Source organism: Anomaloglossus baeobatrachus, chromosome 2 (genome assembly GCF_048569485.1).
Source record: "Anomaloglossus baeobatrachus isolate aAnoBae1 chromosome 2, aAnoBae1.hap1, whole genome shotgun sequence".
Taxonomy (NCBI): Eukaryota; Metazoa; Chordata; class Amphibia; order Anura; family Aromobatidae; genus Anomaloglossus; species Anomaloglossus baeobatrachus.
In genome coordinates, this window is record NC_134354.1 from 402,615,370 (window position 1) to 402,631,869 (window position 16,500).

Sequence of the window (16,500 nt, forward strand, 5' to 3'; positions counted from 1 at the left end):
CCTGATTGCATTTCCCTTGCGGAGTCTAAACTCTGTAAGCTCCAGCAGGGGGCACAGCTGGTTGAGGAGTACTACTCTGAATTCCGTAGGTGGGCAACTGACACCCAGTGGAATTATCCTGCTCTTAGGAGTCATGTTTGTCAGGGTCTGTCAGGTAAGCTCAAGGACTCACCTGTTCAGTATTCGACTCCAGATTCATTAGAGGCCACCATAACTCTTGCTATAAGGGTAACAGATGTCTCAGGGATAGACTCACAGTGACTCTACCACCTGTTGTTCTCACTAGGAAGAAAGTTCTACCGGAGTACGTTGATGAACCCATGCAGTTGGGAGGGGCCTTCTTTTAGACTACGTCACTTGTGATTCACTGTGGGACGGGGGCATGTTTTTACTGTGATCTTAAGGGTCATCATACCAGGGTTTGTTCACCTGTACTCAAACAAGGTAACATCTTCTAAAAAGCCGCGTCCCCCAGTTCACCATAACTGCTGATGTGGCTTTTGGCACCAAAACTTAGAATTTTTCTGCTCTGGTGGACAGTGGAGCTGGAGCCAACTTGGTGGATTCTTGTTTTGCTCGGATCCACGGTAATTCCTGTAGTGCACTAGCGAGATCCATTTCCATACTGGCCATCAATGCTGCTTCTCTCAGGAAGAGAGGTTTTTTCCAAGTCATACATAATGTGTACTTGCGCACAGGGACTCTTCACGAAGAGCTCCTGTTCCATTACATCTTGGAGGGTCTACCCACTTCCATTGTTTTGGGTCTTTCCTGGCTAATGGAACACAATCCAGTGATTGATTGGCGGTCTGGAGAAGTTATCAGTTGGGGCAGTTTTTGCAAAAATAATTGCTTATGCACATCTACTGTATCTCTACTGTCCTTATAAAATCTACACCCTCTTTACTGTTAGAGGTAACTAATGTGCATCCAGAAAGAAGGGGCGATATTCTATCCCCACTTCAGACGATGCTTGGGTCTCGGTGTAGAGGGGTGGTTATTTCCAAGTGTCCTGTTCCTGAGGGTAAGGTGTTGAAGGCATGAGGATATGCTTCTGTTGTCTGTCCTTTAGGTGGTTTACATACTCCTAACAAACATATGACTGGGAACAAACGTTCAGATCCGGACCTGTGTGTGAATGATTGTGTATAGGTGTTCACTAAAAAGATCAGGTGAAAGTGTTCATCTGGGGCTCTGGGCTCTAGGTTTATCGGTCCATATAGAATAGCAGCCATTATTAACCCTATGGCTTTTCAAATGAAGCTACTCTCAGTACTGAATGTCCATGTTATATTCCACAGGTTGTGGCTCAGGAGATTTGCCATGCCTTTGGAGCCTATTCTATTACCACCAACTTAATTTGTGTTCATGGTAACCTCGAAGATCAGGAGACAATGGAAGTGAATACCGGTGGATTGGTATGTTATTTCTGTAGGTCTTGCCTGAACATCCAATAGCAGAAAAAGGAGAAAATGACATTTTTGTGTACTCACCGTAAAATGTCTTCCTTGGAGCCTTTCATTGGGGGACACAGACAGTGGGAATTATGATGTCTCCAGGGAGGCGTGACACTAGATTGAAAAAGTGTTAGCTCCTCCTCTCACAGCATATACCCTAGCTAGGCAGGAAACTAACTCAGTTTGGTGTAAAAGCAGTAGGAGAAGGACAACCAAAACCACAAGGGTGGGAGCTGTGTCCCCCAATCAAAGGCTCCAAGGAAGACATTTTACGGTGAGTACACAAAAATGTCATTTCCTTTCTCGCCTTTTCATTGGGGGACACAGACAGTGGGACGTCCCAAAGCAGTCCCTGGGTGGGAGCTGAACTAATAACAGTGTATAACATCAGACTAAGAGCTGACTAACGACTGCAACTGCAGTGAACACATCTCAACACTGTCAAGAAACCGAGCAGTGGCCACTTATAAATGGGCCACTGCTGCCTGAAGGACTTGTCTTCCAAGAGCAGCATCCGCGGAGGCATGCGTATGCACTCTGTAGAATTTTGTAAACGTGTGCACACTGGACCAGCTAGCGGCCTTGCAAAGTTGGGTCGCCGAAGCCTGATGGCGAATAGCCCAGGAAGCACCAACTGCTCGCGTAGAGTGGGCCCGCACAGATTGAGGGGGAACAGAACCTCGTGCTTTGTATGCCTCACAGATGGCAGTCCTGATCCATCGAGAAATTGTGGATTTAGAAGCCTGGTTGCCCTTTTTGTGTCCTTCTGAGAGGACGAAGAGGGCATCGGACTTGCGCAACGGCGCTGTTCTGGAGATGTAGATCCGTAGAGCCCTAACAAGATCTAGAGTGTGAAGGGCTTTTTCAAAGGAGTGGACCGAGGCCGGACAGAATGACGGCAAAACAATGTCTTCGTTCAAGTGGAAAAAAGATACGACCTTCGGAAGAAAGGCGGGGGAAGGCCGAAGGACCACCTTATCGTGATGGAATATCAGGTAAGGTGAGCGACCAGAAAGGGCCGCCAGTTCAGACACTCGTCTGATAGAGGTAATGGCGACTAAAAAGGCAACCTTCCAAGAGAGACGTTGAAGAGAGATTTCTCTTAAAGGTTCGAAAGGAGGAAGCTGAAGAGCTCCGAGAACCAGATTCAGATCCCAGGGATCTAAGGGGTGGCGATAAGGAGGGACCAAATGCGCTACCCCTTGAAGAAAGGTACAGACCGGAGGGCGAGAAGCCAGCTGCTTCTGGAAAAAAATTGACAAGGCAGAAACTTGACCTTTAAGGGTACTGAGGGCTAGTCCCGAGTCCAGACCATCTTGCAGAAAGGCAAGCACATCAGGGATTGAAAAAACAAGGGGCGACCGGTGATGATGGTCACACCAGGAAAGATAGGTCTTCCAGGTCCTGTGATAGATACTGGCGGAGGAGGGCTTCCGAGCATTAAGCATGGTATGAACTACCTTAGAAGAAAGACCTGACTTGGCTAGAATCAAGGATTCAAGCGCCAAGCCGTCAAATGCAGCTGTGCTGTATTCTGGTGGAATATTGGACCTTGCAACAGAAGATCCGGGTGGTCGGGGAGACGCTAGGGAGTGTCGCTGAGAAGTTGGAGAAGCTCTGGGTACCAGTCTCTCCTGTGCCAGTCCAGGGCCACGAGGATCACGGGAATTCCCTCTGCCTTGATTTTCTTGATTACTCTCGGAATGAGAGGAAACGAAGGGAAGATGTAGGGCAGGCAAAACTGCGACCATGGGAAGACTAGAGCGTTGGAGCCGAGCACTAGCGGGTCTCTCGACCGGGATATGAAGGGATGTATCTTGGCGTTCATCCGAGACGCCATGAGGTCCACATCTGGGAGTCCCCAACGAAGAGTGATCTGATGGAACACTTCGTCGTGGATGGACCATTCCCCTGCCGCTAGACCCTGTCTGCTGAGAAAGTCTGCAGCCCAGTTGTCTACTCCCGGAATATGGACAGCTGAAATAATGGGAATGTGTATCGCTGCTCAAAGAAGAATCCTGGATACTTCTTTCATCGCTGCCATGCTGCGAGTACCTCCCTGACGGTTGATGTAAGCCACAGCTGTGGCATTGTCTGACTGGATCCGAACAGGGAGACCCAATAGCAAGGGCTGAAAGTTCTGAAGGGCCAAAAATATGGCTCTGATCTCTAGAATGTTGATGTGAAGGGAGCGTTCGGCGGGAGGCCAGCGTCCGTAAACAGTGTGGTGGAGAAACTCCGCTCCCCAGCCAATGAGGTTGGCACCTGTCGTGACTACTTGCCAGTGGACAGGACGGAAGGACTTCACTTGAGATAGGGATGAAACATGAGTCTACCAGACAAGGGAGTGGAGCGCAGTCCGAGATAAGCGGACTGACCGGTCTAGAGAAGCTGGATTCTTGTCCCAGAAGGATAAAAGATCCAGTTGTAGAGGGCGCAGATGGAATTGGGCAAAAGACACAGCTTCCATGACTGCCACCATCTTGCCTAACACTCTCATCCCATTCCGAAAGGATGTGTGACGGCGGGAGCGGAGGGATTGGGCGGCCCGGATGAGGGAAGACCTCTTGTCTTCTGGAAGAAAAACCCGGGACTGAGCCGTGCCTATCAGCATACCTAAAAAGGTGATGTGCTGACGAGGAATGAGGGATGACTTGTTGAAATTGATAAGCCAGCCTAGCCTTGACAGCGTGTCTAAGCATATCTGCACGCTTTCTGAGCAAACTTGAGGAGAGCTCCCCTTGACAAGTAGGTCGTCCAAATAGGGAACGACCAGAACGCCTCTGGGGTGCAAAATGGACATGACGGCCGCCATGACCTTTGTGAAGACCCAAGGTGCAGTAACCAGTCCAAAGGGGAGGGCCCGGAATTGGTAATGACGGTGTCCTACGGCAAAACAAAGGAACCGTTGATGGGATACACATATGGGAATGTGTAAATAAGCATCTTGAACATCTATGGAGGCTAGGAATCCTTCCGGTTCAATGGCGGCTAGTACTGCTCTCAATGGCTCCATTCGGAAGGTCCGAATGCGTATGAATCTGTTCAGTCTTTTGAGATCCAGGATAGGGCGGACAGAACCATCTTTTTTGGGAACGACAAAAAGGTTTGAATAGAAACCTTTGCCGCTCTGTTCCAGGGGCACTGGAATGATAACGTTTGCTTTTTGTAACGAGGCTATGGCCTGAAATAAGGCCTGGCATTGCGTTTCGGACTTTGGGAGACGAGAACGCAGAAACCTGCTGGCCGGCAGGGAATGGAAATCGATCTTGTAACCTGAGGTGACTATTTCTCAAACCCAAGCATCGTGAGTGTGGTCTAGCCAGATATTACGAAAAAGCAGAAGCCGCCCTTCAACAGGAGTTGGATCTGAGGGATACCTGGCGTCATGCTGAGGGGGGCTGTGCAGGGCGAGGTCCCTTAAGTTTAGGTTGTTTGGAGTGGGAACGCCAAGAAGAGCCCCTTGAGGGGTCGGATCCTCGATCTGAGGGTTGGGACGATCCTTGTACTGAAGGTTTTTGGGAGACGGGCCAAAAGGACTGCCTGCGCCAAGAAGATTTTTTAAAATTCCTGGATACAGGCCGCTTTTGTGGTAGAATGGTACTTTTTCCACCCGTCGTCTCAGATATGAGTTCGTCCAGGGATTCTCCAAACAGGCGAAGACCATGGAAGGGGAGTATGGACAGGGATTTCTTGGAGGCACTGTCCGCGTTCCATATCTTTAGCCACAGGACTCTGCGGGCAAAAACAGCATTAGCTGCCGTTAGGGCTGACAAACTAACTGCATCTAGGGAGCCGTGAAGAAAATAATTAGAGGCTAGGGAGATCAAATCAAGGATCTCAAAAGCCTCCATAGGAATATTACAAGAGCGAAGCATCCTGCGTAGGTTCTTACTCCACACACCCATAGCTCTCGCGACCCATGTCAAGGCAAACAGGGGGCGAAGAGAGGAGCCTGAAGCCTGGAAAATAGACTTGACCGCCGCATCAACTGCGCGGTCGGACGAGTCCTTGAGAGACGCGCTGTCTGAAACGGACATAATCGTGTGTTTAGCCAGCCTGGATACTGGCGGGTCCACAATGGGGGGTACTGACCAGGTCTTAAACATTTCAGATGGAAAAGGATAAGCGGATGAAGTGAAAGGTTTTTTATTAAACCTTCTATCAGGGTGATCCCACCGTTTAAACACGATTTGACAAAAAAACGGATCCTGGGCAAAGGACTTAGGAGGCTTCTTGGCCCGCTTGATTGCCGACTGAGAAGTCAGGTCCGGAGGCTGATCAGAAATCGACAAAGAGTGATTGACAGCTGAAATTAGTGTGTCTTCTATATGCCTAGACTCAGAAGGGGCATCTGAATCAGAGTCAGAGTCTTGGGAATCGTGACTACTAAAAGTCACAGAGCCCGGGTCAGACTGACCATCGTCCGAGTCGGAAGAAGCGTAGAGGTTGCAATGGCGCCTCTTGGAAGCAGCCTTTTTACGTTCTGGGGAAGAAGGACCAGACGAAGCAGGGGGGCTCCTCTGAAGGAGCTGAGCCGGGTTAAGGCTGCCTGAGGTTTGGAATATCTGAGTGACAAAGTCATCTATCCTTTTAGACATTAGAAGAGCCCATGCAGGAAGAACGTCATCAGATGGGGGTGCTGCCTGGCCGGTGGCCGGGGCAGAATCCAAAACCTGCGCGGCCTCCTGGTCCGGCAACTGGGTCTGTTGTGACACGGTAGTAGGGGCACAGCAGCCCCAGCCCCTGATAGCTTCAGCCATTAGAAAACGAGCGTCCACAGGTGGTACAAGCATAGTACAGGTCCGTAGAGGACGCCTGGGAAGCTTTATCACCCTTGCGGTTACATGTCAGCAACAGAGTCCTACAGCCCTATATAGGGATATGCCACTGTTACTATGAGTGAAGAGCCACTAGCAGTATTATAAAGTGACTGCTATGCAGAGCCGGTATATACCGATAGCAAAATGGCATATACTGTCAAACAGTCGGCATATACCTGCAGGCAGAGCCAGTATATACCATTAGTAGCTGATATACACCGCTAGCCAGCAGGCGCACACTGCTAGAGAGACAGCGATATACCGCTGAGCAGAGCGGTATATAGTGCTGCAGAAGTGCAGAGCCAAGGAGGCGATCTCACCCGTGTCTGCTCTCCACGTGGAAAATGGCGTCCAGTGTTCCTGGTAGCCTGGAGGAGAGAGACGGCCCCCGGAGACTGATTGGTCTCAGGGCTGGGACTAAACGTGACGGCCAATCGGAAAGGAGCTGCTCCTGAGTGAGGGAGCGGCTTCCAGAGCAGTGAGAGGGGGCGTTGCTAGAATGCAGGCTGAAGCCGGGGGCTAAATTAATGATGCTCCCCGGGATCACGGCCTGCATCGCCCCACCGGCGCCTTTCCAGGCGGCGGTTTGAATGCAGGGGACAGATGACTCGTTGTCTCCCTACCTGCTCCTGGCTCCGTCTGAAGACGCGTCGGTGATAGATGCGGGGATCTCAGGGACGCATCTTCGGCTCAAGGCTGAAGCAGGTCCTCGGCTCTGCTTAGCCCTCTGGAGCTACCTTGGTGGGAGGTGCTTCCAGGGAGCCTGGAGGGGTACGCAGACCCGACCATTTGGGCGCGAGGGAAGACAGACGGCTTGTGCACGCCAGGTTTTCTCTGCCCGTACGCGGGGGGAACGAGGGTAGCAAAGCACCCTGGTATTGCCCCATATCAAAAATAGAATGATTAAGAAAAAACAAAATAAAAAATAAAAACAAAATAAGCTGGCCTGAGGCACCTGGTAGGGCAAGGCCAGACATGTCAGCCTCCCTGCTGACACTAGAAAAAACTGAGCTAGTTTCCTGCCTAGCTAGGGTATATGCTGTGGGAGGAGGAGCTAACACTTTTTCAATCTAGTGTCACGCCTCCCTGGAGACATCATAATACCCACTGTCTGTGTCCCCCAATGAAAAGGCGAGAAAGGAATGCACAACTCACTGGAGAAAATTTAGGGTGGTGGTGCATGGTCAACCTGCTTCGGCTTGCAGGTGAAGTACAAAATAGGAGGTGAAAAAATCCAGCACCAGCAAATAAAATGTAAACATTTATTTAAGCAAAATTAAACAGCCCATAACAAAACTTGTTAGGGCGGGTACAGAGCAAAGAAATGTCAACGCATTTCAAGCGAAAATAGGCTCATTTCTCCAAATGTATGGAGGAAGGTACTGTGGTCAAATGAGACCAAATTTTAACTTTTTGTCCACCAACATAAACGCTATATCTAGCGCCAAAGCAATGCAGCTAATAACCACAAGAACACCATCCCCATAGTGAAAAATGGTGGTGGCAGCATCATGCTGTGGGGATGTTTTTTGTGATAAGGGACAAGGAAAATAGGCTAAAAAAGAGGGGAAGATGGATGCTGCGAAATACAGGGATAGTCTTGAGCAAAACTTGTTCCAGTCTGTCAGTGATTTGAGACTGATTTTTGCACCCAGTTCAGACTCAGAATGGTGTTCCAGACGTTATTTCTTGATTGCCAGTGATTTGAGACTGGGACGGAGGTTCTCCTTCCAATAAGACAATAAACCAAAGCATACTGCTAAAGCAACACTCGAGTGGTTTAAGGAGAAACATGTAACTGTATTGTAGTGGCCTAGTCAAAGCCCATACCAAAATCCAATTGAGATCTGTGGTCAGACTTGAAGATTGAGGTTCACCAGAGAAAACCATAAAACTTGAGAGGGCTGGAGCAGTTTTGCCTTGAGGAATGGGCAAAGATCCAAGTGACGAGATATAGAAAGCTCATAGAGACTTATCCAAAGGAACTTGCTGCTGTAATTGTCGTAAAAGAAAGCTCTACAAAAGCACTTACTTTAGGGGGTGGATAATTAAGCACACTAAAGTTTTCAATTATTTTGTCCTATTTGTTGTTTGGTTCACAATAAAAAGAAAAACAAATGTTCACAGTTGTAGGTATGTCATTTATATTAATTAATGCAAACCCTCAAAAAAACAGGGAAATTACAGGTTGTGAGGTAGCAAAACACGAAAAATGCACTATATATTATAGGTAGCAAATTTAGGTGTGAATATATAGCTTTATCTTGCCTAAATTGTTTACATCATGTTAGTTGAGAATATAAACAGATGGTTATATAATAAATCAATTTTAATGCATTGTGAATAAAAATCCATGTATAACTAAATAGTTAACAATGTTGTTTTCTCCCACAGTGTCTATAGCAAGTTGCTCCACTAATAATTTGGAATAGTCAAAAACTTTACAATGAATCAATGTGACACTGACGCCAATAGTTCTAAAAGATGTTCCACCCAAGGCATAGACATCCAGTGCTACTTGATCCTGAACAGCAACACACAGAAAATCTTCATTGCAACTATCTGCATTGTAATGGGTGCACTATGTATTCTGGAAAACACACTGGTCCTCTCTATGATTTTTACCTCTTCCCGTCTCAGAAAAAAACCTTCCTACTTGTTTATTAGCAGTCTGGCTACAGCAGACCTACTAGCAAGCCTTATATTCTCCTACAGCTTCATTGATTTCCATGTTTACCATGGTGCTGGCCCTCCTGCAGTCTTTTTATTCAAACTTGGTGGTGTCACCTTGTCCTTTACAGCATCGCTTGGAAGTTTACTTCTGACGGCTTTTGACCGGTACATTTGTATTCATAAGCCATCTGCATACAAGGTAATGGTGACCAGAAAGAGAGCACTCTTGGCATTGACAGTAATGTGGATCAGTACCACCATCATCTCATATTTACCTCTCATGGGTGTTAATTGCTGTAGCCTTGAAGTTACCTGCTCAGAACTGTTTCCCCTGATTGGCAATAAATATTTGTCCAGTTGGATTGTATTAGTAGTGATACTTCTCAGTGCTATAATATTCTCCTACTGCCATATTCTGTGGAAAGCACACAAGCATACAAGCTACATGAAGAAGCATAATATACAAGCAGAAAAAGGACAAGCCCGGGTGAGACTGGACATCATGTTGGCCAAAACTCTAGCACTTGTATTAATGGTGCTAATTGTTTGCTGGAGTCCAGTTCTCATCCTTATGATCCACAGCCTCATATACACACTAAATGCAAGAATAAAGGCTGTGTTTGCATTTTGTAGCACTCTTTGTTTGGTTAACTCCATGGTCAACCCAATACTCTATGCGTTGCGAAGCAGAGAGTTACGACGCAGGTTAATCAGACTCCTGCGAAAGCTGAGATGTTTGAAGCCGCTATCTGACAGTCAGCAAGAAGTGGATGGAACCGAGAAGAACATGGCTTTCGAGGCGACCTGTGATGACACAGTTTGTGATACAGACGTCAGTGGGGGAAATTTATAATGAGGGTATTTTTTAAGTCACTTGTGACTACTTCACTGTTATATGCAAAAAAAATGTAAGTAACCCATGATGTTCTGTGCATTTTACAGCATTTTTCTACTAGAGTGAAAGTTGAAACCTTTTAAAAAGTAGTAATTCATAAATCTGGTTTAAAACTCCTTTGAATAGTGATCCATGCCCACTTTCTCCCCCATTTTTTTTAAAACTAGCAATAAAAGCATAAAATAGCAAAAAAAATCGAACATTTCTGCATAAAAACAGCAGAAGTCTAAATCTGCAATTTTTGGACACCAAAAAACTATCAATAAAAGCCTTGATATATTCCCTAGCCAGCGTATGCAAGAATTATATGCTGCATGATCGACCTAACAATCTCAATGCACCACCATTCTCAAGGTAATTTTAAGTGTGTCTATTAGTCAATGAAATAATCAGATTGTTACTGTGTAGCTCTATCTTTCACATTAATGGAACCAGAAGATTTTTTTTTTATGTATTTTCATTTCTATGCAAAGCTACAGTGTCAAATTACTATGGTGGGCAATAGCCAAGTGGCACAAACATGGACTATAAATCATTATGTGATCATAAAAAAATGTTTCAAAGAACTGAGAGTCCTCAGTGGTTGATACCTTTTAATGACTAACTGAAAAGATGGTAATAATAGCAAGCTTTCCAGACTACTCAGGTCTCTTCATCAGGCATGGTATAACACAAGATCTGAAAAGTCACATATTTACAGTGGAACCTTGGTTAACGAGAACAATCTGTTCTGGGAGTGTGTTTGTTAACCAAGTTACTCGTTCAGCAAAGCAAGATTTCCCATAGGAAATCATTGCAATGCAGACAATTCGTTCCACAACTTGTTAAATGTCCCATCCTGGTCCCCTATTTTGCCATTCCACACACGTACAAACACACACAAACACGCACAAACAGGCACAAACACACAAGCACGCATGCACACACACATATTATGCTCACCTTACCTTCCATCACCAGCCTGCTGGAACTTGCTGTTCGCCGGTACAAGATGTGTAATCGGTAACCATCACGACGAGTGAGGAACTTCCGCTGCCAGAGCGCTGATGTCAAAGGCAGGAGCCGCTTGCCTCTGATTGGCCAGCGCGCTGCTTTTGAGTAGCAGCTGACAGGGGAAGTTCCTGCCTCGTCGCGATGCTTGCCGATACACAGCCTATACCGGCGAACTACAAGACCCAGGAGGCCGGCGATGGAACAGAAGGTACACATATTATCGCCGGCCTCCTGGATCTTGCGATTCCTCCCTCGTTGCGATGTACCAACTACAAGAATCATGAGGCCGGCGATGGAACAGAAGGTAAGGTGAGCATAATACTGTATGTGTGTGCGTGCGTGTTTGTGTGCGTTTGTGTGCATTTGTGTTGAATGCAAGTGCGGGTCAGAGCGCGGTGGATGTACGGAACCAGAAGTGTGTGTGGTGAGTATTTTGCTCGTACAGCAAAGCTTTCTTGTAAACCGAGTCACAAATTTACAGCAAGCTTTGCTCATTCAGCAAAATTCTCGCTAACTGGGTTACTCGTTAAGCGAGGTTCCACTGTATACAGAAAAGGACATAGAATAGCGCAGTAAATAAGACAAGTAATGTGAAGTAGAACTACAGTTAGGTCCAGAAATATTTGGACAGTGACACAATTTTCGCGAGTTGGGCTCTGCATGCCACCACATTGGATTTGAAATGAAACCTCTACAACAGAATTCAAGTGCAGATTGTAACGTTTAATTTGAAGGTTTGAACAAAAATATCTGATAGAAATTGTAGAAATTGTCACATTTCTTTACAAACACTCCACATTTTAGGAGGTCAAAAGTAATTGGACAAATAAACCAAACCCAAACAAAATATTTGTATTTTCAATATTTTGTTGCGAATCCTTTGGAGGCAATCACTGCCTTAAGTCTGGAACCCATGGACATCACCAAACGCTGGGTTTACTCCTTCTTAATGCTTTGCCAGGCCTTTACAGCCACAGCCTTCAGGTCTTGCTTGTTTGTGGGTCTTTCCGTCTTAAGTCTGGATTTGAGCAAGTGAAATGCATGCTCAATTGGGTTAAGATCTGGTGATTGACTTGGCAATTGCAGAATGTTCCACTTTTTTGCACTCATGAACTCCTGGGTAGCTTTGTCTGTATGCTTGGGGTCATTGTCCATCTGTACTATGAAGCGCCGTCCGATCAACTTTGCGGCATTTGGCTGAATCTGGGCTGAAAGTATATCCCGGTACACTTCAGAATTCATCCGGCTACTCTTGTCTGCTGTTATGTCATCAATAAACACAAGTGACCCAGTGCCATTGAAAGCCATGCATGCCCATGCCATCACGTTGCCTCCACCATGTTTTACAGAGGATGTGGTGTGCCTTGGATCATGTGCCGTTCCCTTTCTTCTCCAAACTTTTTTCTTCCCATCATTCTGGTACAGGTTGATCTTTGTCTCATCTGTCCATAGAATACTTTTCCAGAACTGAGCTGGCTTCATGAGGTGTTTTTCAGCAAATGTAACTCTGGCCTGTCTATTTTTGGAATTGATGAATGGTTTGCATCTAGATGTGAACCCTTTGTATTTACTTTCATGGAGTCTTCTCTTTACTGTTGACTTAGAGACAGATACACCTACTTCACTGAGAGTGTTCTGGACTTCAGTTGATGTTGTGAACGGGTTCTTCTTCACCAAAGAAAGTATGCGGCGATCATCCACCACTGTTGTCATCCGTGGACGCCCAGGCCTTTTTGAGTTCCCAAGCTCACCAGTCAATTCCTTTTTTCTCAGAATGTACCCGACTGTTGATTTTGCTACTCCAAGCATGTCTGCTATCTCTCTGATGGATTTTTTCTTTTTTTTCAGCCTCAGGATGTTCTGCTTCACCTCAATTGAGAGTTCCTTAGACCGCATGTTGTCTGGTCACAGCAACAGCTTCCAAATGCAAAACCACACACCTGTAATCAACCCCAGACCTTTTAACTACTTCATTGATTACAGGTTAACGAGGGAGACGCCTTCAGAGTTAATTGCAGCCCTTAGAGTCTCTTGTCCAATTACTTTTGGTCCCTTGAAAAAGAGGAGGCTATGCATTACAGAGCTATGATTCCTAAACCCTTTCTCCGATTTGGATGTGAAAACTCTCATATTGCAGCTGGGAGTGTGCACTTTCAGCCCATATTATATATAGAATTGTATTTCTGAACATGTTTTTGTAAACAGCTAAAATAACAAAACTTGTGTCACTGTCCAAATATTTCTGGCCCTGACTGTATGTGATCATTGTTTTTTCTCATTCTAAGCCACTGTTTTGAAGTGCTACTGATTGATTTCACGTATTGAGAGATAGCTGTAGTCCACAAGATTGCATATGACTCAATGAATGCGGTTGTAGTGCAATAAATTAAGCTTTTGTGCTACAAAATGACTCTTCTAGCCCAGCTATATGGATTTGACATTGTAAAATCTGGCACATAAAAGAATATCGTATAGTTTACAACAGTCCAATTGCTGGTTGTTATAATAGTCAAGTACGCACATTCTTACACATTTGTCACAGTATGTTTTTATAGAAAAACAGTTATCCTAGCAATGTCTATAAACCGTTATTCAACGAGTGTTCTGATTGTTCTATATGCTAGTATTATGCAGTTATGGTTATGATAAAATAATACTGTGTTATACAGTAAATAAAAGAATTGTAGAATTAAATATTTATAAGTAATTGTGTAAGTAACTTTGTAACTGTCATCACCTTTATTAATGCAATTCTTTCTATTAATTTCAGTTATTATATATTGCACATTTCATGTAATATAATAAAAATAAAGTAACCACAATAATGAATTTCTTTCTGATCATGATGTAAGTCTATAGTGCAATGTTTTAGCCTAAACTGAAAAATGTATTTCATTTCTAAGAAAAATAATGTTTTTTCTAACGCCTTTGTGGAGACGAGGGCTTACTTTCAGAAAACTGAAAAGAAGAGGGGGAATATGAGCCCCACCTATAATTACAAGGAATTCTGTGCCAGATACCTAGCATAGGGAGACTACAACAAAACAAGGTGGTATTCAAACGGCACCAGTAATTCCATATTGGTAAATAAGTCAAATATATGCTGGCAATGTCATGTGCAAAATATTACATTTTTATTGTAACAAAATCATGTGTGTACAGGGTTAAAAACATTAAAAATCCTTCCATGACAATGGATTATACACAACAGCATCTTCTCACAAAATTCAACATAACATCAAGGATAATTCCCCAGCAGGGGCGTAACTACCGCGGTCGCAGAGGTCGTGACTGCGACCGGGCCTGGCAGCTTTTAGGGGCCCGCTCTGCAGATCAGCAAGCAGCTCCTTTCTGTGAGAGGAGCTGCGCTGATATGGCGCAGACCACGCGGCCGCTGTATGACCCGGTGCCTCCGCCGCTGACACTGGACCCCCCTTCCCCGTCATCACACACAGCAACAATAAAGAAGCGTTGAGTTGCCCGTGCAGCTCCACGCCCCTTCATTCTCCCTCTGTGCCTGCGTGGTGACGTCACTCCTGTGGGTCCGCTGTGCTCAGATCACAGAGCGCAGGGCGGGAGGATGCCGACCGTAGCTGCAGAGGAGCGGAGGAGAGATGAGGATGGAGCAGCGGGAAACGAGGACACGTGAGGACAGCAGCGGGGGGAACGAGGAGAGCGGTAAAAACTTGTTTGTTTTTTTTAAATCAGTGCATACTCGGGGGAGCTGCCAGCAGTATACAGGGAGCATGGGGGAGCTGTCAGCAGTATACAGGGAGCATGGGGGAGCTGCCAGCAGTATACAGGGAGCATGGGGGAGCTGCCAGAAGTATACAGGGAGCATGGGGGAGCTGCCAGCAGTATATAGGGAGCATGGGGGAGCTGCCAGCAGTATATAGGGAGCATGGGGGAGCTGCCAGCAGTATACAGGGAGCATGGGGGAGGCTGCCAGCAGTATACAGGGAGCAATGGGGGAGCTGCCAGCAGTATACAGGGAGCATGGGGGAGCTGCCAGCAGTATACAGGGAGCATGGGGGAGCTGCCAGCAGTATATAGGGAGCATAGGGGAGTCTGCCAGCAGTATACAGGGAGCATGGGGGAGGCTGCCAGCAGTATACAGGGAGCAATGGGGGAGCTGCCAGCAGTATACAGGGAGCATGGGGGAGCTGCCAGCAGTATACAGGGAGCATGGGGGAGCTGCCAGCAGTATATAGGGAGCATGGGGGAGCTGCCAGCAGTATACAGGGAGCATGGGGAGGCTGTCAGCAGTATATAGGGAGCATGGGGAGGTTGCCAGCAGTATACAGGGAGCATGGGGGAGCTGCCAGCAGTATACAGGGAGCATGGGGGGCTGCCAGCAGTATACAGGGAGCATGGGGGGCTGCCAGCAGTATACAGGGAGCATGGGGGAGCTGCCAGCAGTATACAGGGAGCATGGGGGATCTGCCAGCAGCACACAGGGAGCATGGGGAGGCTGCCAGCAGTATACAGGGAGCAATGGGGTGCTGCCAGCAGTATACAGGGAGCATGAAGAAGCTGCCAGAAGTATACATGGAGCATGGTGGGCTTCCATTATACATGGAGCATGGGGGGCTGGCTGCATTATACATAAAGGCATGGGGGGCTGCCAGCATTATACATGGAGCATGGGGGGGGGGGGGGGGCTGCCAGCATTATACATGGAGCACGGGGGGGAACTTGCATTATACATGGAGCATGGGCGGCTGGCTGCATTTTACATGGAACATGGGGGGCTGGCTGCATTATACATGGGGGGCTGGCTGCATCATACATGTGAGGCCTGGGGTGAATTATAATATATGGGGGACTATGGGGTGAATTATAATATATGTGGGACTATGGGGTGAATTATCATACATAGAGAACTATGGGAAATGCATTATAATACATGGAGGACTTTGGTGCATTATAGTACATGGAGAACTATGGAGCTGCATTCTAATATATGAAGGGTTATGTGGGACTCTTTATACTATATGGAAGGCTATGTGGGGGCCATTATAGTATTTGGAGAACTATATACAAGGGGGAACAAAGATACAAGCATGGGATGGGAACGTTTTGTCTTGGGGGAAAAGGCTCTTTCCCTCAGCACCCAGCTTTCCCATGCTCTGCTATACATCTCTCAGCATCCAGCTTTCCCATGCTCTGATGTGCATATAGCAGAGCATGGGGAAGCTGGGTGCCGATGACAAGATGAATATCAGAACATAGGGAAGCTGGGTGCTGAGGGAAAGAGCCAAGTGTCAGCATCATTATCCCATACCCCAAGTGTCGGTGTACGTAGAGAGGGGGCCCAGGTCTGAACGTTGCACCGGGGCCCATCAAAATCAAGTTACGCCACTGTTCCCCAGTATACAATAAATGATGTACTGATATAGACCCAACCTATACAGATAGAGACAACAGATGTAATGCTTGTCTCCTGTATCAAAATCAATAGCACCCAATAAACCAAGCATTCATCTGTGCATGTAAATACAATAAACAAAATTAAAGGCACATATTGAAGCAGTATGGATTTCCCTTTCAGGCAAACACATTGGCTGTTATAATAGTCACCTGTGCATTATTGGATTCTTTTGTTATTTAGGAACCCAGCTTTCCCATTGCCTTTATATTCATCCTAAACCTTGCTTGC

General features: G+C 46.3%; 1 protein-coding gene and 1 long non-coding RNA gene across 4 annotated transcripts in view; one reads left to right on the plus strand and one right to left on the minus strand.

Annotated features, from left to right (window-relative positions):
- CNR2 (cannabinoid receptor 2) overlaps nt 1-11,997 on the plus strand; it is a 47,640-nt gene extending 35,643 nt beyond the window's left edge. The window contains exons 1-2 of one of the 2 annotated variants that reach the window (XM_075334115.1): nt 1,395-1,418; nt 8,675-11,997. In XM_075334115.1, the coding sequence (XP_075190230.1) occupies nt 8,727-9,806 (1,080 nt within the window). In that variant the 5' untranslated portion in view covers nt 1,395-1,418; nt 8,675-8,726 and the 3' untranslated portion in view covers nt 9,807-11,997. Of the gene's footprint in view, nt 1-1,394; nt 1,419-8,674 lie in introns of those variants that run through there. The other variant, XM_075334114.1, reaches the window with a different exon arrangement.
- Nucleotides 1-16,500, minus strand: part of LOC142290176 (uncharacterized) — a 65,860-nt gene that overhangs the window by 36,729 nt on the left and 12,631 nt on the right. The gene's annotated exons all lie outside the window — the stretch shown is intronic.